At 50.2% G+C, this 21,184-nt stretch overlaps 1 protein-coding gene across 3 annotated transcripts in view; it reads right to left on the reverse strand.

Annotated features, from left to right (window-relative positions):
- The window catches only part of LOC140453952 (immunoglobulin superfamily DCC subclass member 3-like), a 49,627-nt gene extending 29,716 nt beyond the window's left edge, over positions 1-19,911 (reverse strand). For 2 of the 3 annotated variants that reach the window (XM_072548825.1, XM_072548824.1), the window contains exons 1-5: positions 19,589-19,911; positions 3,273-3,578; positions 2,443-2,587; positions 1,368-1,498; positions 61-198 (exon numbers count right to left, since the gene is read on the reverse strand). In XM_072548825.1, coding sequence (XP_072404926.1) covers positions 61-198; positions 1,368-1,498; positions 2,443-2,587; positions 3,273-3,578; positions 19,589-19,658 — 790 coding nt within the window. In that variant the 5' untranslated portion in view covers positions 19,659-19,911. The remainder of the gene's footprint in view (positions 1-60; positions 199-1,367; positions 1,499-2,442; positions 2,588-3,272; positions 3,579-19,588) is intronic. The other variant, XM_072548823.1, reaches the window with a different exon arrangement.
- Between the last annotated feature and the right edge of the window lie 1,273 nt (positions 19,912-21,184).

The following is a 21,184-nucleotide window of genomic DNA, read 5'->3' on the forward strand; positions in this document are numbered from 1 at the left end:
ATCTGACCCCCACCCCGGACACTCAGCTCTGTGACTGTTCTGATCCTGTCTCACACTCACCGAGGCGGCTCCAGGACACAATGGGTTTAGGATTTCCTGTGGCGATGCACTCTAATATGGCCGTTTGGTGGATGGTTAGGGTGAGGTTCTGTGGGCCTGAGAGGATTACAGGTTCCTGGTCCACCTGTGGAGATGAAACTGGGAAAGAATTAAGAAACACGTCAGAAACAGCAGACAGCTGGGCCTGACCTCACATAGAGGGACTGGAGGTCAGCTATGATGGCAGGCGGGAGTGGGGAAGATGAGGGTTAGGGAGCTGGGTAGGAACCATAATGAGGATGAGGGTTAGGGAGCTGGGTAGGAACCATAATGAGGATGAGGGTTAGGGAGATGGATAGGAACCATAATGAGGATAAGGGTTAGGGAGATGGGTAGGAACCATAATGAGGATGAGGGTTAGGGAGATGGGTAGGAACCATAATGAGGATGAGGGTTAGGGAGATGGATAGGAACCATAATGAGGATAAGGGTTAGGGAGATGGGTAGGAACCATAATGAGGATGAGGGTTAGGGAGATGGGTAGGAACCATAATGAGGATAAGGGTTAGGGAGATGGGTAGGAACCATAATGAGGATGAGGGTTAGGGAGATGGGTAGGAACCATAATGAGGATGAGGGTTAGGGAGATGGATAGGAACCATAATGAGGATAAGGGTTAGGGAGATGGGTAGGAACCATAATGAGGATGAGGGTTAGGGAGATGGGTAGGAACCATAATGAGGATGAGGGTTAGGGAGATGGATAGGAACCATAATGAGGATGAAGGTTAGGGAGATGGGTAGGAACCATAATGAGGATGAGGGTTAGGGAGCTGGGTAGGAACCATAATGAGGACAAGATAAAGGAGAGGGAGGACTATGGGGTGAGGCAGTGAGGGAGGGCTGTTGAGGGCTCTGGAGGCAGAAGGAGAGCGAGGGGTCTCGTGAAGGGAGAGGGAATTTTCCATGGTAAGGGAGGGGCAATGGAGGGTGAGTGATGGTTATTGAAGGTGAGAGATTATTGAAGCTGTGTTATGGAGTGTGGAAGAGGGTTGTGGAAGGAGAGGGAGGGTTATGGAGGGTAGGGGATGAGTGTTGAGGGTGAGGGAGGGTTAATGACAGTGAGGGAGGGTTATTGAGAGTGAGGGAGGGTTATTGAGGGTGAGGGAGGGTTAATGACAGTGAGGGAGGGTTATTGAGGGTGAGGGAGGGTTATTGAAGGTAAGGGAGGGTTGTGGAGGGTGAGGGAAGGTTACAGAAGGTGATGTAGGATTGTGGAGGGTGAGGCACAGCTGCACTGGCAGCTGAAGGCCGTGCTGTGGTCCTGACCTGACAGGCTGAGTGTAGCCTCCTGGCTGGCCCGGGTGTTTGCAATGTTGACTGCCACGCAGCGGTAGGAGCCCAGGTCCTGCTGCTGTACCCGGGTGATCTGAAGAACTCCAGTTGGTAGCAGGGTATACCTGGAGACAAAAGTAGAGGCAGTCATGCTTTCCACACTCTGTCACAGTATGGCACAGGGAATGACAGTGCTCCACACCTCTCAGCCTTATAGACAAGGGCAGGATGTAGAGAGAGGGCAGCAGACAAGTTAAATTCAGCCACAGTGAGGTAAAACACCACTAAATAACCACTTGTCTGAGATACAAGCAGAGGATTAAACAGTGCTTCATGACACCAAGTAATAATACCAGCTTTTCATCAAAATACTGGCTGCTGGATCTTTAAGTGTACGATACCTAAAACACTGGCTCCTGTTGAACCCTTCAGCACTGACCCACCAATAGTGCCCACTCCCTCAGCACTGACCCTCCAATAGTGCCCACTCCCTCAGCACTGACCCTCCGACAGTGCAACAATCCCTCAGTACTGACCCTCCGACAGTGCCCGCTCCCTCAGCACTGACCCTCCGACAGTCTGGCACTACTTCAGCACTGACCCTCCGACAGTGCGGCACTCCCTCAGCACTGACCCTCCGACAGTGCCCGCTCCCTCAGCGCTGACCCTCCGACAGTGCCAGCTCCCTCAGTGCTGACCCTCCGACAGTGCCAGCTCCTTCAGCACTGACCCTCCGACAGTCTGGCACTCCCTCAGCACTGACCCTCCGACAGCGCCCGCTCCCTCAGCACTGACCCTCCGACAGTCTGGCACTCCCTCAGCACTGACCCTCCGACAGTGCGGCACTCCCTCAGCACTGACCCTCCGACAGTGCCCGCTCCCTCAGCACTGACCCTCCGACAGTGCCAGCTCCCTCAGTGCTGACCCTCCAACAGTGCCAGCTCCCTCAGCGCTGACCCTCCAACAGTGCCAGCTCTCTCAGCGCTGATCCTCTGACAGTGCCAGCTCCCTCAGCACTGACCGTTTTGAATGATCACTCTAATTGGTTGGTTGGAAAGCTGCAACTTACCTGGCATCCTCCATGTTCAAAGGAACACGGTTGAGTTCCCAGGTTATCTTGGCTTCAGGAATCCCGAAGATATGGCACTCGAACCGGGCCACTCCTCCCAGCTGCACCTTCATGGACTGAGGGTGGGTTTGAAACCGAGGCAAAGCTGGAAGGGAAGACCGACAGGAACAGTGAGGGGCATTCATTCAGCTTACTCACCAAGGTTTCAGATAAGACACAGAGGTTTGACCAGTTAGAGAGAGGATGAAGCACAATGAGGATAGCTCAGCGGCACAGGGAGGAATCAGAAGTGACCAGGTATCATGGGAAGGTGAGGGAATGAGGGGAGAAGTGAGGGAGTGAGGACTCCAGGGTAGGGACGCAGTGAGGGTGAGGCTGAAGGTAGGGGGGGTTGTAGTCTGAGTGAGGATGAGGGATTGAGGGGAACAGACATAAGAAAGAGAGAGAAAATCCAGACAGAGAGAGAGACAGAGATAGAGGAATAGGAGAGAGAAAGAGGGAGGAATGTGGAGGAGTCTGGTTGAGAGATAGAGATAGAGAGAGAAAGAGAGAATGAGAAAGGGAGGGAGGAATCTGGGGGATATGGGTGAGAGAGAAAATGAGAGCGGGAGGTATCTGGAGAGAGATATAGGTGAGAGAGAGAGAGAGAGAGAGAGAGAGAGAGAAAAATCTGGAGGGATATGGGTGAGTGAGAGAGAATGAGAAAGAGAGAGGGAGGAATTTGGAGGGGTTTGGGTGAGACAGCGAGAGACAATAAGAGAGAGAGAGAGAGAGAGGGAGGTGTGGCAGTGATAGCTGCAGGTGAAGGGAATGAGGCAGGTACCACCTACTTGCCACCTGCACACGGGCCTTGCGACTGAGCAGAATGCCAAATCGATTTCGCGCCGTACAATCGTATTCCCCGACATCCGATTCGTTGTTCTCCTTTTTCTTCAGAAAGTTGCAGATACAGAGCGAACCATTATGGAGCACTGAGATACGGCCTCTGCCCTGCAGCGGTAAACCATCCTTCCTCCAAGTGATGGTGATAGGCTCCACCCCTTCCACTTGACAGTTTAACATCAGCGCTCGGTCCCTCACTGCGATCACATCACTTGGTTCCTCCACAAAGTATAACTCAGAGAACAAGCCTCCATCTGTAATACACAATAGGGAAGCATCACGTTATACGTCAGGACATTGTGACCCAGAGCCCCAGCAGCACTCAGCACTGGGCCCCTAACCTCTGGAATGTTTAATCAGCCTTGGAAGCTCGGGAGGACACATTTGTCAAAATGATTCAAGTTACAAATTGGACAGGCCAGGGCTGTGTTTAGGAGACTGCAGCTGATGTCATCTTTACAAGGATGAGGGAATGTAAGGTTAATATGTTTTAATTTGTGTGATTTTGTAAGAATTGTTATTGAAACCATGAAAAGAATATTTTTTTAACAAGCCTGGTTACACAGTTTGTAAGTAAGGAACGAGATATTCATTGCATACCTGCAGGGTACAGCAGGATCTGCAGATGAACTGGAACCGAAAGGGTTGTGGACAGACGGAATTTTGGTTGACTGGTTCAGTACTAGTGACCAGTTACCAATGACAAGGATTTGCTAAAAAAAACACCTGGAAGAAACTGCAGAAACACAAACAGAAATGGCTGGAAAAGCTCAGCAGGTCTGTCAGAAAGGTTTGTTCTGAAGAAAGGTCACTCGACTTGAAACGCTAACTCTGATATCTCTCCACAGACTATGCCAGACCTGCTGAGCTTTTCCAGGAATCTCTGTGACAAAAACCTTCTGCCGGTCAACAACACATGATTGGTTCTTGGGTTAGCAGAACAGCTTGGGGATGGGGGCAAGATTTTGATTTGATTTAGTTTGTTATTGTCACACATATGGAGACACAGTGAAAGGTTTTGTCTTGCATGCTATCCAGGCAAATTATACCTTACGCAAGTATGATGTGGAGGAGCCAGTGTTGGACAAAATTAAAAATTACACAACATCAGCTAATAGCCCAACAGGTTTATTTGGAAGTGCAGCTTTCGGAATATTGCTCCTTCATCAGGTAGCTAGCTACCGGACAAAATAAACCTGTTGGACTCTAGCCTGGTGTCCAGTGATTTTTAACTTACATTAGTATGTAAGAGTAAGAATGCAGAATACAGTGTTACAGCTACAGAGAAGGTGCAGGGAGAGAAGAGGTCATTGTTGGTAATTCTGACAGACTTAAAATTGAGATTTAAAAGAGTAGGTCGATTATAGAAGATGTGAGGAGATGATCTGTTGGAGACAGCTCACGAGTCACATTAAGAAGCCTTCAGCAGTTTTCTGTTCCTTTCTTTAAGCCACTTTAACCTTGAACAAGACCAGTTTATCTTTTCTTCAACAATTGCTGTAAGCTGTGATTTTGTTCGATAATGCAGAGATCTTTTATCAGTGAAACTGCTGCTTGGTGTCATCTGGAGAAGGGCGATTGGAAAGCAGTTTTTTATTTGATTAGCACAAGAACAAAGAGCACTGAACTGCATTCCCAGTTTGCCCCTCTGTCCAGTACACCCATGTCTTTTTCCTGCCTTCGTCTGTCTATAAGGAAGCGTATAGAGGGGTTAGTGCTTTAATTTGCATTTTGGGAAAGCAAATCTTAGCAGGACTTATACACTTAATGGTAAGGTCCTCGGGAGTGTTGCTGAACAAAGAGACCTTGGAGTGCAGGTTCATAACTCCTTGGAAGTGGAGTTGCAGGTAGATAGGATAGTGAAGAATGCATTGGAATGCTTTCCTTTATTGGTCAGAGTACTGAATACAGGAGTTGGGAGGTCATGCTGTGGCTATACAGGGCATTGGTTTGGCCACGTTTGGAATATTGCGTGCAATTCTGTCTCCTTCCTATCAGAAGGATGTTGTGAAACTTGAAAGGGTTTAGAAAAGACTTAAGGATGTTGCCAGGGTTAGAGGATTTGAGCTATAAAAGAGGCTGAACAGGCTGGGGCTGTTTTCCCTGGAGCATCAGAGGCTGAGGGGTGACCTTATAGAGGTTTATAAAATCATGAGGGGCACGAATAGGATAAATAGACAAAGTCTTTTCCCTGAGGTGGGGGAGTCCAGAACTAGAGGGCGTAGGTTTAGGGAAAAGGGGAAAGAAATAAAAGAGACATAAGGGGCAACTTTTTCACACAGAGGGTGGTACGTTTATGGAATGAGCTGCCAGAGGAAGTGGTGGAGGCTGGCACAATTGCAACATTTAAAGGGCATCTAGATGGGTATATGAATAGGAAGGGTTTTGAGGGATATGGGTCAGGTGCTGGTAGGTGGGACTAGATTGGGTTGGGATATCCAGTCGGCATGGACAAGTTGGACTGAAGGGTCTGTTTCCGTGCTGTATGGACAATAACTGCTGATCTAGCCAGGGTTACCTAAGTCCCGTGAACAAATGATGTTATATCAATTAGTTGAACGTAAATTCCATTTATTGTCAGGATGGGATTTGAACATATCTCAAAAACCTTAGTATGGGTCTCTGGATTGCCAGTCCAGTGAGATTATGGCCTAACATCACCAGCTCCCCTTACTGCACTGTAACATTTTGATGTAGCACACTGACACACTCTAGCACACATCACCTTGTATTGCCTAACACATTTATATTGCATTGTTACACCCACAAATGTACACAGAATTCCTCCAGTACAGAAGAGGGCCATTCAGCCCTTCAAGATTTCACTATCCCTCCAAACACTCCATCTCCATAATCCCACACTATCCATGGTTAATTCACCCAGCCTACACATTCCTAGAGATTATGGGACAATTTAGCATGGCCAACCTGCTCTCACCTGCACATCTTTGGACTCTGGGAGGAAACCGGAGTACCCGCAGGAAACCTATGGAGACACAGGGGAGAATGTGCAAACTCCACAGAGAGTCACTTGAGGCTGGAATCGAACCCAGGTCCCTGATGCTGTGAGGCAGCAGTGCTAACCATCTGCATACTTGTCAATGAGACTGGTCTGCGCTCAGATGTGATGCTTTCCACAGTTAAACAGCCTGCTAGCTCGAACTGTGCAGACTGATTATCACTGTGGCTATCAGAGGGACAGCTGCCGAATGTGAATTGCCACCGAAGTGAGAGGTAGCAGTTTCAGGAATGTGAGAGATAAATGGCACCATGCAATCTGTCTGGCTATCAGAGTGACGCCCAACTGCTGGTGCTGCGAAATGGAGCTAAGGTTGACTCTGATGATTTGTGCTGAATAGGACCTGGGTGCTCTTGAACTCTCTGCCTGTCCCTTTGTATGGGCTGACAGGCTGTGAATGCAATTCTGAACTCCTGCTGCTCTGAGGCTCCTTCCAATGGCTGAGCTTCTCGAAATAATTCAATTAACGTCTTAAAAGACATTTGGCTCTTTTGGAGAAATGGATGATGTTGAAGGAAGGGGCGTTCAGGGCTCACCCAACTCCCAAGAGTCTCGGTCTGGCCAACAGTAAAAAGAGTCACAGGAACAAAGTGAATTCACACTAACAACCTGTGGGGGGGGAAGGGCTTCCAGCCTGACTGCCTCCTGCAGCAATTGCCTGCACAGTCCCATCCGTATAAATATAATACAACATTTAATTGGCACTCATCTAGATTTAGATGAGTCACTTCGATCACTCTGGCTCAGCTGACATAGAGCTCCAACTTTTCAAACATGGATCTCACCGGGATATGACTCCATGCGTACACTGACTCTCACCAGGGAATGGGGCCCACACACACACTGACTCTCACCAGGGAATGGGGCCCACACACACACAGACTCTCACCAGGGAATGGGGCCCACACACACACACACACACACACCGAATCTCACCAGGGAATGGGTCCCACACACACACTGACTCTCACCAGGGATGGGGCCCATGCACACACTGACTCTCACTGGGTTACGGCTCCACACACACACACTGACTCTCATTGGGGAATGGGGCCCACACACACACTGACTCTCACCAGGGAATGGGGCCCACACACACACACTGACTCTCACCAGGGATGGGGCCCACGCACACACTGACTCTCACCAGGGAATGGGGCCCACACACACACACACACACACACACCGACTCTCACCAGGGAATGGGGCCCACACACACACACACCGACTCTCACCAGGGAATGGGGCCCACACACACACTGACTCTCACTGGGTTACGACTCCACACACAAACACACACACTGACTCTCACTGGGGAATGGGGCCCACACACACACACACACACACTGACTCTCACCAGGGAATGGGTCCCACACACACACACTGACTCTCACTGGGTTACGACTCCACACACAAACACACACACTGACTCTCACTGGGGAATGGGGCCCACACACACACACACACACACACACACTGACTCTCACCAGGGAATGGGTCCCACACACACACACCGACTCTCACCAGGGAATGGGGCCCACACACACACTGACTCTCACTGGGTTACGACTCCACACACAAACCGAATCTCACCAGGGAATGGGTCCCACACACACACTGACTCTCACCAGGGATGGGGCCCATGCACACACTGACTCTCACTGGGTTACGGCTCCACACACACACACTGACTCTCATTGGGGAATGGGTCCCACACACACACTGAGTTACGGCTACACACACACACAGACTCTCACTGGGGTACGGGGTCCCACACACACACTGACTCTCACCAGGGAATGGGGCCCACACACACACTGACTCTCACTGGGTTATGGCTCCACACACACACACACTGACTCTCACTGGGGGACAGTCCCACGCATGCACACACTGACAGTCTCTGGGATACGGGGTCCCACACAAACACTGACTCTCACTGGGGGACAGTCCCACACACACACACTGACTCTTAGTGGGGTATGGGGTCCCACACACACACAAAGCACACACTGACTCTCACTGGGGTACGGTCCCACACAAACACACTGACTCTCACTGGGGTACGGGGTCCCACACACACTGACTCTCACTGAGGCACAGGGTCCCACAGACACACACACTCACTGGGGTACAGGGTCCCACAGACACACACACTCACTGACTCTCACTGGGGTACAGGGTCCCACAGACACACACACTCACTGACTCTCACTGAGGTACAGGGTCCCACACACAAAGCACACACTGACTCTTTCTGGGGTACGGGGTCCATCACACACAGACTCTCACTGGGATACGGGCTCACGCACACACACACTGGCCCTCACTGGGGTACAGGGTCCCACAAACAAGCACTGACTCTCACTGGGGTACAGGGTTCCCCCCCCCCCCCCCCTCCACACACACACAAAGCACAAACTGACTCTCACTGGGGTACTGGGTCCCACACACACTGACTCTCACTTGAGTACAGGGTCCCACACACACACTGACTTTCTCTGGTGTACAGGGTCCCACACACACTGACTCTCACTGGGGTATGGGCTCAGACACACACTGACCCTCACTGGGGTACAGGGTCCCACACACACTAACTCTCACTGGTGTACAGGGTCTCTCGCACAAACACACACTGACTCTCATTGGGGTACAGGGTCCCCCCCACACACACAACTCTCACTGGGGTACAGGGTCCCATAAACACACACACTGACTCTCACTGGGATACAGGGTCCCCCACACACGCAGAGTCTCACTGGGGTTACAGGGTCCCAAACACACACTGACTCTCACTGGGGTACAGGGTCCCACACACACACACTGACTCTCACTGGGGTACAGGGTCTCTCACACACACAGACTCTCACTGGGTACAGTGTCACTCACTCTCTCTCACACACACACACACACAGACTCTCACTGGGGTACAGTCCCACACATATACACATACACACTGACTCTCACTGAGGTATGGAGTCACACACACACACACACACACACACACAGTGACTCTCTCTGGGGTGCGGGGTCCAAAACACACTGACTCTCACTGGGATACGGGCTCACACACACATTGAGCCTCACTGGGGTACAGGGTCCCACACACACACACTAACTCTTAATGGGGTACAGGGTCACACACACAGACTCTCACTGGGGAAGAGTCCCACACATATACACACACTGACTCTCACTGGGGTACAGGGTCTCACACACACACACAAAGCACACACTGGGGTACAGGGTCCTACACACGCTGACTCTCACTTGGGATACAGGCTCACACACACACACTGGCCCTCACTGAGGTACAGGGTCCAACACATACGCACTGACTCTCATTGGGGTACAGGGTCTCTCACACACACACACACACACACACACACTCTCTGGGGTACAGGGTCCCACAAATACACACACTGATTCTCACTGGTGTGCAGTGTCCCACAAACACACACACTGACTCTCACTGGTGTGCAGGGTCCCACACACGCTGACTCTCACTGGGGTACAGGGTCCCACACACACACGCTGACTCTCACTGGGGTACAGGGTCTCCCCCCCACACACACACACTGACCCTCACTGGGGTACAGCATCCCACAAACACACACACAAGCACACACTGACTCTCACGGGGGTACGGATCCCACACACACACACACAAACTCTCTCTGGGGTACAGGGTCCAACACACACTGACTCTCACTGGCGTACAGGGTCACACACACACACTGACTCAATGGGGTACGGATCCCACACAGACACTGACTCTCTCTGGGGTACGGGGTCCAACACACACTGACTCTCACTGGGATACGGGCTCACACACACACTGACCCTCACTGGACTACAGAGTTCCACACATGGACTCTCTCTGAGGTACGGGGTCCAACACACATTGGCTATCACTGGGGTACAGGGACCTACCCACACTTACTCTCACTGTGGTATGAGGTCACACACACACACGACTCTCACTGGGGTACAAGGTCCCACACACACATACTGATTCTCACTGGGGTACGGGGTCCTACACGCACGCACTGACTCTCACTGGTACGCGTCCCACACTGAAACCTACTTACTGAGGTATGGCTCCCAAACACACCACCTTTCAATGGGATACCAGTTCCCTGAACTCCAACTCACATTGGGATTCAAGTTACATATGTATCCTCTACGTCTTAAACTCCTAGCACTGACTGTGCAGTTTACTGGATTTTGACTTGATCTGCTTTACAGAACATGTGAGAACATGTCTAGGTGGGCCATTCAGCCCCTCCAGCCTGACCAGTCTAGCTCATGGCTGAACACCTAACTCATCACCATTTTCCCCCAATTATAATCATATCCTTAATGCCTCATCTAGAAATCTCAGTGTGGAATACAGTCACAGTTTGAGCTTACACCGCCCCTGGGTGAGGGAATTGGAAAGCTCTACTCTCCTCCCAGTGAAAAGAATTCCTCATCTCTCACTCCGAAACGGCTTCCTCCTCATTCTGAGACTGTGTCCTTGGTTCTAGCTCCCCCCCTCACACTGACTTCGGGCTAACTTCTTTCCAGCATTTCCCCTGTTGGGTTCTGTAAGAATGTTGTAAGCCTCCTGGAGACCCCTGCCCATTCTTCTCCACTCTGAGAATACAGGTCGGCTCTCCAAGACCCGGTCTCATCGGGTAATCCCACCGGCCTAGAGATCTGCGCAATGAACAATCACTGCATTCATTCCCTGGTGATTATATCCTTCTTCAGATCAGGAGACCAAAACTGTACACAATACTCAGGTGGGTGTCTCACCCAGGCTCTGTACAACTGCAGTAAGATGTCCTTCCTCCTGTACTGAAAGCCTCTTCCAATAAGGACTAACGTGCTGCTTCCCCTAAGTAAGTGACACGCTAGTGTAGTGATTGTAATGAGGTCAGCTAGGAGGCCCTCATAGAAGATAAGTTCCCTGATAACCTGATTCAGTCAGGGAGTCCTGGCTGACAGACAAGAATATTGAGGTCTCCCGTCACTTTAGAGGAGCTGACCGGTGCCCTTGACCAGCTTTCGAGGGGCTAGTCCCCAGGGAGGGACGGGCTGATTGTGGCATTCTTCAGGGCATTCTGCGACGTCCTGGGCGCGACTACGCACAGATCCCGGGGAAGTGTCTTACTGCCGGAGAGCCGCTCCTTTCTTGACACAGGACAGTCATCGTCCTGCTGCCAAAGGGGTCCTTCGTTTTTTGAAGAACTGATGTCCGGTCTCCCTCCTCAGCATGGATTATAAAATCTTCGCCAGGGTGTTGTCTTCTCACCTGGCTTCCGTGCTGGCCCACATGATTCACCCGGACCAGTCCCACATGGTCCCCGGAGGATACACGACAACGTCCACCTGGTCCGGGACCTGATCCATTTCTGTCGACGGGCTGGTCTGCCGAGCGCCTTCCTGTCTCTCGACCAGGAGAAGGCGTTCGACAGGGTCGATCACGAGTACCTGCTCGGGACTCTGCGGGCATTCGGGTTTGGGACGCGGTTCGTCACCTGGATCCGACTTTTGTACGCCGCCGCAGAGTGTCTGGTTAAAGTTAATGGGTCCCTGACGGCGCCCCTTCGCTTTGGGAGAGGAATGCGTCAAGGCTGCCCCCTGTCCGGCCAGCTGTATTCCACGTGCGTGCAGCCTTTCCTGCGCCTCTTGCAGAGGAGGTTGTCAGGGCTGGTTCTGCGCGGCGCAGGCATGGGGGTGGTTCTCTTGGCTTACGTCAACAACGCGCTCTTGACTTTCACCCACCCGGCTGATCTGGGGAGGATGCGTGAGTGCCAGGCCGTGTACTCAGCAGCGTCTTCCGCCAGGATCAAATGGGCCAAATGTTCTGGACTACTGGCCGGTCCGTGGTGGGTGGACTCTCTACCGGAGGAGTCACGGGGGTTCCTTTGGAGTACCACCCATCTCCTCTATCTGGGGGTCTATCTCAGGTGTGCAGTGGAATCCCGTCTGTGCTCACCCCTGCCTGGATGGAATTTCACATTGGCACCAAAGTCCCGTACATCCCGCGGGAACCTGTGCCCCACTAACTGAGCCACCTCCGGAATTTTAGTTTTACCCTTTTTAGGGACATAAAACGGTGGGGCCCCGTACAGATGGCTGCTGCACACTGTCCACCTCTTCTCCCTCATCCACCGCCTGGACATACCTTAGTGTTCTCATCTGCCACTGGGTGATGGGGATCCTCAGTGGAGGGCACTCTATGCGAGAGTCCTCCCCCTTTCTCTTGGGATCTGGGGTGGAAGGTGCTGCACACAGTGGTCCCCTCAACCACAGATTGCGGTGGTTCACGGACTCCCAGCCCAACTGCTTGTTCTGTGGAGTCTGTGGACCATGTATATATTGGGTGTGGGGACTTGCACTCCCTTTTTTGATTTTCTTAAAAACCTTCTCCTATGTTTTTTTGTGGCACTTCAGTCCTACGCTCCTCACACACACACAACATGGGTGCTGGGAAAAATAAGCACAACCGATGTCAGGCAGTAGCCTGGGGGTGGGGAGGAAAAATAAAAGAACACAGAGGTTTATAAAATCATGAGGGGCATGGATAAGGTGAATACCCAAGGTCTTTTCCCCAGGATAGGGGAGTCCAAAACTAGACGGCATAGCTTTAAGGTGAGAGGGGAAAATTTAAAAGGGACCTAAGGGGCAACTTTTTCATACGGAGGGTGGTGCATGTATGGAACAAGCTGCCAGAGGAGACAGGTACAATTACAGCATTTAAAAGGCACCTGACGGATATATGAATAGGAAGAGTTCAGAGGGATGTGGGCCAAATACTGGCAAATGGGACTAGATTAATTTGACTGTACAGTAACATGACTGTATTTCACACAGATTTCTAGATGAGACATTAAGGGATATGGTCTTGTTTGAGGGGAAATAGCGATGAGGTAGGTTATCAGCCATGGTATTGGTTGGCATGGATGAGTTGGTCCGAAGGGTTTGTTTCCATGCTGTACATTTCTATAACACTAGAACAGGAGTGCCAGTTCATTCTGAGAGTTGACTCAGAGGGAGCTGGACTAGTGTCAAGGCCTCTCCACGTGTAAGTAAAGGGTGACAAGGTAACAGGATACCGGCTTCTGTGGAGTTATTTCAGTTAGCCCTCGTTGAATTTTTAAAAATCTGTTCATGAGATGTGGCTGTCTCCGGCTGGGCCAACATTTATTGCCCATTCTCAATTGCCCAGGGGCCAGTTAAAAGTCAGCAACATCACTGTGGGTTTGTAACATGGAGGCCAGACCAGTTAGGGACAGCAGATTTCCTTCCTTAAAGGATGTTAGTGAACCAGTTGGGATTTTACAACAGCCAACAATGCTTACTGGGTTTCCATTACAGCAGCTTTAATTCTGGATTTAAAAAAAATTGAACTCAAATCTTATCATCTGCCGGGTTGGGAATCAAACCTGTGTCCTTCAGAAATTAGCCATGGGCTCTGGAATACTAGTCCAGTGACATGACCACAGCTTCTCCACCTCTCTCTAACTCCTCAGGGACTTCCCATGGCTAACGACACTTTCCATTCTCATGGTTTAAGAAATATTCTACACAGCCATTCCTTTTACCAAGGTGGATAACTTCACACTTATCCACACACTCCATGCTCTTCCCCGTTCACTTGGTCTAAACCCCATCTGAAGCCTCTTTGGATCCTCCACACAACTCACATTCTCCCTAGGAAATATTACACTTAGCCCGAGTCGAAATTGTTGATATATTGTGAATAGCTGAGCTCCACATGTTAACTGCGTAGTACCCCAATAGCCAGTCTACCAGTCCAAGTATAAGCTGTTTATTCCCATAGTCTTTTCATTCTGTTAACCAATCCTCATCCCATGCGCTCAGACTTTGCAGACATGGGATCTGATCAAACATCTTCAACATTCAAATACACCTCACCCGCTGGTTCCGCCTTCTGTACTCCACTAGTTACAGACTCAAAAAAATTTAAGATGATCTGTTAAAAATGGACTCTAATAAGTCCATGTCAACCCTGTGACAGAGCAATGCTCCCTCAGCACTGACCCTCCGACAGTGCGGTGCTCCCTCAGCACTGACCCTCCGACAGTGTGGCACTCCCTCAGCACTGACCCTCCGACAGTGCGGCACTCCCTCAGCACTGACCCTCCGACAGTGCGGCACTCCCTCAGCACTGACCCTCCGACAGTGCGGCGCTCCCTCAGCACTGCCCCCCTGGTAGTGTGGCGCTCCCTCAGCACTGACCCTCCGACAGTGCGGCACTCCCTCAGCACAGGCCCTCCGACAGCGCGGCGCTCCCTCAGTACTGACCCTCCGACAGCGCGGCGCTCCCTCAGCGCTAACCCTCCGACAGCGCAGCACTCCCTCAGCACTGACCCACCGACAGCGCGGCACTCCCTCAGCACTGACCCTCCGACAGCGCGGCACTCCCTCAGCACTGACCCTCCGACAGCGCGGCACTCCCTCAGCACTGACCCTCCGACAGCGCGGCACTCCCTCAGCACTGACCCTCCGACAGCGCGGCGCTCCCTCAGCACTGACCCTCCGACAGCGCGGCGCTCCCTCAGCACTGACCCTCCGACAGCGCGGCACTCCCTCAGCACTGACCCTCCGACAGCGCGGCGCTCCCTCAGCACTGACCCTTCGACAGTGCAGTTTTCGCTCCAGTCCAGTGCTGGTTGGAGTGTGTAGTGAGTGGATCAACTCCGGTGCTGTCTGGAATTGGCTGATTGGGCTGTGTTCAAACAGCCTGCAGGTACCTTGGACGAGTACGCCACCACAGTCACAGACTTTATCAGCAAGTGTGTGGAGGAATGCATACTGAGGAAGTCAATCTGGGTGTTCCCCAACAGGAAACCCTGGATGAACCAGGACATACAGAACCTGCTAAAAAAGGTGAGGCCTTCAGATCAGGAGACCCACTCAAATATAAGGAATCCAAGTATGACCTTCACAGAGCCATTAAGACAGCCAAGGACCAATACCGATCCAAACTAAAAAGGAGACAGTGCAAGATAGCAGATGATGACATATCCCTCCTAGATCATCTCAACACCTTCTACGCTCGCTTTGAGCAGAATTTCGGCGGAGAGGCAACATCTATTCCGACAATTCCTGACGAACCTATCCCAACAGTCACTGCATCAGAGATCAGATCAGTTTTCCTTTGTTTGAATCCAAGAAAACTGATGGGACTAGACTGTGTACCAGGCCGTGCACTCAGAGCATGTGCAGACCAACTGGCAGAGATCTTCTCGGACATCTTCAACCTCTCCCTGCAGCAGGCCACTGTCCCTGCCTGTTTCCAGAGGGCCAACATCATCCCTGTGTCTAGGAAGGCTCATGCAGCATGTCTCAATGACTACCGCCCAGTGGCCCTAACTTCAGTGGTCAGGAAGTGCTTTGAAAGGCTGGTCATGGCATTAAATCAACTCCAGCCCCCCCACTACTCTTGACCCACTCCAATTTGCCTATCGGACCATCAGGTCCACGTCAGATGCCATATCACTTGCCTTTCACTCTGCCCTAGAACATCTTGACACAAAGAACAGCTACGCAAGAATCCTACTCATTGACTACCGTTCAGCCTTCAACACTATTGTCCCCTCGAGACTGATTACTAAACTTAGTGATCTCAGACTAAGCCCCACACTCTGCAACTGGATCCTCAGTTTCCTGACCCACAGACCACAATCAGTGAAGATTGGGGACAATATTTCATCCTCACTAACCCTCAACACTGGAGCCTCCCAGAGGTGCATACTCAGCCCCCTACTGTACTCACTGTATACCCATGACTGCGTCGCCAAATACCAGACTAATGCCATTTACAAGTTTGCTGATAACACCACCATAGTTGGTCAAATCTCAGATGGCGATGAAACAGACTACAGACAGGAGGTCGAAGACCTAGAAAAATGGCGCACTGTGAACAACCTAGCTCTGAATGCTGGCAAAACCAAGGAACTCATTATTGACTTTCAGCGGGATGTTACTCATGCCCCCTACACATTAACAGCACAGAGGGGGAACGAGTGGAGAGTGTCAAGCTCCTGGGAATGGTCATCCACAACAAGCTTTCTTGGACTCTTCATGTGGACGCACTGGTTACAAAGGCTCGTCAACATCTCTTCTTCCTCAGGCAGCTGAGGAAATTTGGCATGATGGCAAATACCCTTGCCAACTTTCATACCCTGTGCCATCGAGAGCATTCTATCTGGTTGTATCACTACCTGGATTGGAGACGGTTACAGGGAGTGGTGAACTTGGCCCGGACAATCACAAAGGCCAACCTCCCATCTATAGAATCCATCTACTGGACCGACTGTCAAGGAAAGGCCGCCAGCATTCTCAAAGGTCCATCCCACCCTGGCAATGTTTTTCTACAACCTCTACCATCGGGGAGAAGGTACAGAAGCCTGAACACACGCACCAGCGGTTTCACAACAGTTTCTACCCTGTTGTTGTTAGAATACTGAATGGACTCTCAAACTCTGTGTTTTTGTTTTTGCTGCTGTTTACCTAATATTTATTATCTATGCTACTTAGCTATGTGATCTGCCTGTATTGCTCGCAAGACAAAGCCTCGGTTCAATTCAATTCAGTACTAAACCACGGTCAGTGCACCCTCCCTCAGTACTGACCCACCATCAGCTTGGACCCACCAACAGTACAGTGCTCCCTCAGTAGTGACTTGACAGCTTCTTCAGCTGTGATCCTCCAACAGTGCCCAGAGTCATACAATACAGAAAATCTAAATGCGCTGCCGCTGTCCTGGAAGTGTTAAATCGAGACAGTGTAGAGGGACCTTTACTCTGTATCTCACTCTGTGCTGTCCCTGTCCTGGGAGTATTTGATGGACACAGTGTAGAGGAACCTTTACTCTGTATCTAACCTTGTGCTGTCCTGTCCTGGGAGTGTTTGATGCAGACAGTGTAGAAGGAGCTATACTCGGTATCTAACCTTGTGCTGTCCCCGGGGGTGTTTGATGGGGACAGTGTAGTAAAAACTTTAGTTTCAGTTTAAAAGTGTAGAAGAGGCCCTTCAGGCCATCAAGTCTGAAGTGCAAAAAAAGTCTAACCATCTATACTAGCCCCTCTTTTCCACACTAAGTTCATAGGGTTGAGTTTTAAGTGTTCATTCAAGTACATCTTAAAGGTAGTTAAGATAATTTGAACTGGTGATTTGCTTTGATTTGATAATTTGATTTTTAATTTTGTATACCCCAGTCCAACACCGGCATCTCCAAATCAGGATAATTTGAATCGGGGTAAAAAATATAAATCTTAAATCAAACAGATTTTACGAGTTTAGGTTCTGCCGAAGAGCAATCTAGTCTCGAAATGTTAACTTGTGCTCTCTCAGTGGATGCTGCCTGACCCGCTGTGATCTCTAGCATCTCTTGTTTTCAGGTTCAGATTTCAACACCTGCAATAATTTGCTCCTACACTAACTGATGGAGTTGGGTGGAGGATGTGGGGTTGTACCCTGTGCCTTCTGATCAGAGGGGCTACTGTCTAATAACTAAATCTGGATGAGAACAGCATCCTCAGCAGAAAGCTGGTCATGTTTTTAGCTGTAGGGAAGCTGCAAAAGGTAGTGTACAGCTGGCAGATAGTTCACCCCTGCCCTCTCACTAACCGGTCTGTGCAGTCAGTGAGAGACTGTCATAGACCATCAACTGGATTAGCATAAACTGCACTGTAATGAGACAATCACTGTACAAATTCAGTCCCTTTCTTAAGCATCAAGCATCTCCTTCTGCTTTCAAACTCAGAGGGCTCCCCTGCTGGCTAAGTGCAAAACTGCACACCGTGGTCAACCCTGGACCAGAGGGAACAGGAAGATTCCACGAGGCAGTGCAGACTGTGACAGAGCCGACAGCTCATGTTCTCGGGCCGTCAGGGAAAAGGAGAAACGGAGTGGGAAGGTGAGGGGCCTGCAGCATCTCTGCCCCCAGTCGGTGACCTGAATTGGTGCGTGGACAGGTGTGTGCGTGTGTGTGGGGTGGTGGTGGGAGGATGGGCAAGACAGCAGGAGGTGGAAGGCCGGCGCAGGTCAGGGGGTCAGGATGTTGTTCTGGGGCTCCTACGCGGAGGATGGATATGTGAGGGAGGCATGGGGCCAGCTGGAGAGATTGGTGGGGGGAGGATGGCAATATGAAGGCAATTCTAATGCTAAGCATTGTTCCTGACTTTTTTTTCCAAAATGGATTTTCAATACCTCTCCTGGCACTCGTCCTGCAACACTATACCGCTCACTCAGCACTGACTCTCCGACAGTGTGGCGTTCCCTCAGCACTGACTCTCCGATAGCACAGCACTCCCTCAGCACCGACCTTCCAACAATACCATGTTCCTTCAGTGCTGAACTTCTGAATGTGCAGCACTCCCCAAGTACTGACTCTTCAACTGTTCAGCACTCCCTCAGTACAGACCCTCTGACGGTGCAGCATTCCCTCAGTTCTGAACCTATGGAAGTGCGGCACTCCATCAACATTGATCCTCCAACAATGCAGCACTGCCTCTGCACCAACTCTCCAACAGTATGGTGCTCACAAGTTTTGAGAAGATTTGTACCTCAGTTTGAGGTTCTGGGAGTAGGTTTGTTTGCTGAGTTGGGAGTATGGTGCTCCCTCAGTAATGCAATGTCACATCGCGTACGAAGTGTTATATTTTGACACAAGGCCGCTGACTAAGACTTTAGAGGACTTCAGTCTGATGGCCTCTTGCTTTTTCCATCCTGTACAGTCATGCCCTCATCAATAACAGTGTTGCTGGCTCACCGTCCAAACATTTCTGACCAATTGCACTTTCAAATTCAGACACAGCTATCTTCTAGTGCCTCCCAAAACTTGCTGGTGTTGTGGTAATAGGTCAAATAGTGAAATCTCAGAAGCTGCTGCTCATCGGGACCTTGCCGACAGTGGGGCGACAGACCACATTGTCCTTTTAGTCACTTACAACCAGTTACTCTTAAGGGAGCAGAGTTCCACTGAGAAATTACACAGTACTGGTCAGCAAACCTTTCACTAACACCAAAAGGATTTCACATTCCTTGTTGAAGAAAACTGCCTCCCCCCAATTTAAAACTGTTTCCTTTATTTCGCAGCAAGATTTTGTTCAACAATGCAAACAGACTAAACTTTATTTTGGAACTTCCTGCAGGACCATCCCACCACCCCCCCCAGCCCCTTGCCCCATTTCACATAAGGGGACAATGCAATTCCCAACTCACCCAACATTAGCGACAGCAACAAAACCGTGAGCCAAACTCCTGCCTGCGGCTCGGACGCTGGCTCGCTCATTCTGTGAATTGTAACAAACTCAGGGGTCGTACTGTGGTGTCTCCAACATTATGGTCTCACTCCGACACACAGTTTCTGTGGCGGTCCGGGCACGTGGCAAGGTGTTTTACCGTCTTTTTTTTGTTTCAGTTTCCTAGAAAAGCTCAGATTCCGTTCCTCCTGCGCTCTCCCTCACTCGCTGGCTGGCTGTCCAAGTCTGCCCACAGTTCAGGACACCCCCCACCACCCCCACTGCTCCTTATTGTTTACTCTTCATTCACAGTCTGTCAAAAGAGAGACACTGATATATGTGTGGCAGCCAGGCAGGGGGCGAGGAAGGGAGGAAGGTTGGGGGAATAATCTCATGAGGCTGGATAGTTGATTGGCCAATTACTGGAAAGGAATCAGTTGGAACCAGGAGGCAATTGACTGAAAGTTAAAACACTCAAACCTTCCCTTACGCACTAAAAGTAAAGCAAGGGTATAATTTGACACCCTGAAGTGGCTTTATATTGAAAGGATGCTGATAGGACAATGAGGATAGAGATCACTAAGTAAACAGGATCAGGAGATGCCAAATAATTAATTCTAAAGGCACAGTGTCTCCTCACAGGCAGATCGTTAATAAAAGTGAAAGCATGTGGAATAGGTTAACAAAACTATTGGGGACAATACCTTATGCAAGCCTGCAAGCTAATTGTGATTAGTTTGCAGACACTAGCAACAGTCAACTCTAGGACGCGTACTGTCACACTTTATCAGTTCTTGGGACCTGACCCCAAAAATCTCAACTGTATTAAAGAACTTCCTCAAACAATAAATACATTTAGCTATTTTCTTCCTCTACCATTCTCTGAAGAAGCAGGACAGCGGAGGCCCAGTCAAACCAGAACCCCATACAGACAACAACCTATGTTGATAAGATGCCTTCGACAACACACACTTCACAGGAATTGATTAAACAAAATCTGACACTCAGCCAAGTGAGGAAGAAATTAGGGCAAGCACACAAGCACTTGGTCAAGTGCTTTAAGGAGGATCTGAGGGAGGTGGAAAGGTTTAAGGAGGGAATTGCAGAGGTTAGGTGGCATGGCCTCCAATGGTGGAGCAATGAAAATCTAGGACGTGAAAGATAATCAGAGAGTTAGATAGGGTGGACAGGGAGAGCCTTTTTCCAAGTATGTGGATGGCAAACACGAGGGGATACAACTTTAAAGTGAGAGGAGATAGGTATAAGACAGATGTCAGAGGTAGTTTCTTTACTCAGAGAATAGTAAGGGTATGGAATGCTTTGCCTGCAATGGTAGTAGATTCACCAAGTTTAAGGGCATTTAAGTCATCATTGGACAGGCATATGGACGTACATGAAATAGTGTAGGTGGGATGGGCTTCAGATTAGTATGACAGGGTGGCGCAACATTGAGGGCCGAAGGACCTGTACTGCGCTGTAATGTTCTATGTTGGCAGGTATTTGCCTGTGGAAGCCAGCAGCACTGACTTTGATGCTCTCTTTGCCTGACACAGTCACACCAACTCACTGTTACACA

The sequence above is a fragment of the Chiloscyllium punctatum genome, chromosome 28 (genome assembly GCF_047496795.1).
Source record: "Chiloscyllium punctatum isolate Juve2018m chromosome 28, sChiPun1.3, whole genome shotgun sequence".
Classification (NCBI taxonomy): domain Eukaryota; kingdom Metazoa; phylum Chordata; class Chondrichthyes; order Orectolobiformes; family Hemiscylliidae; genus Chiloscyllium; species Chiloscyllium punctatum.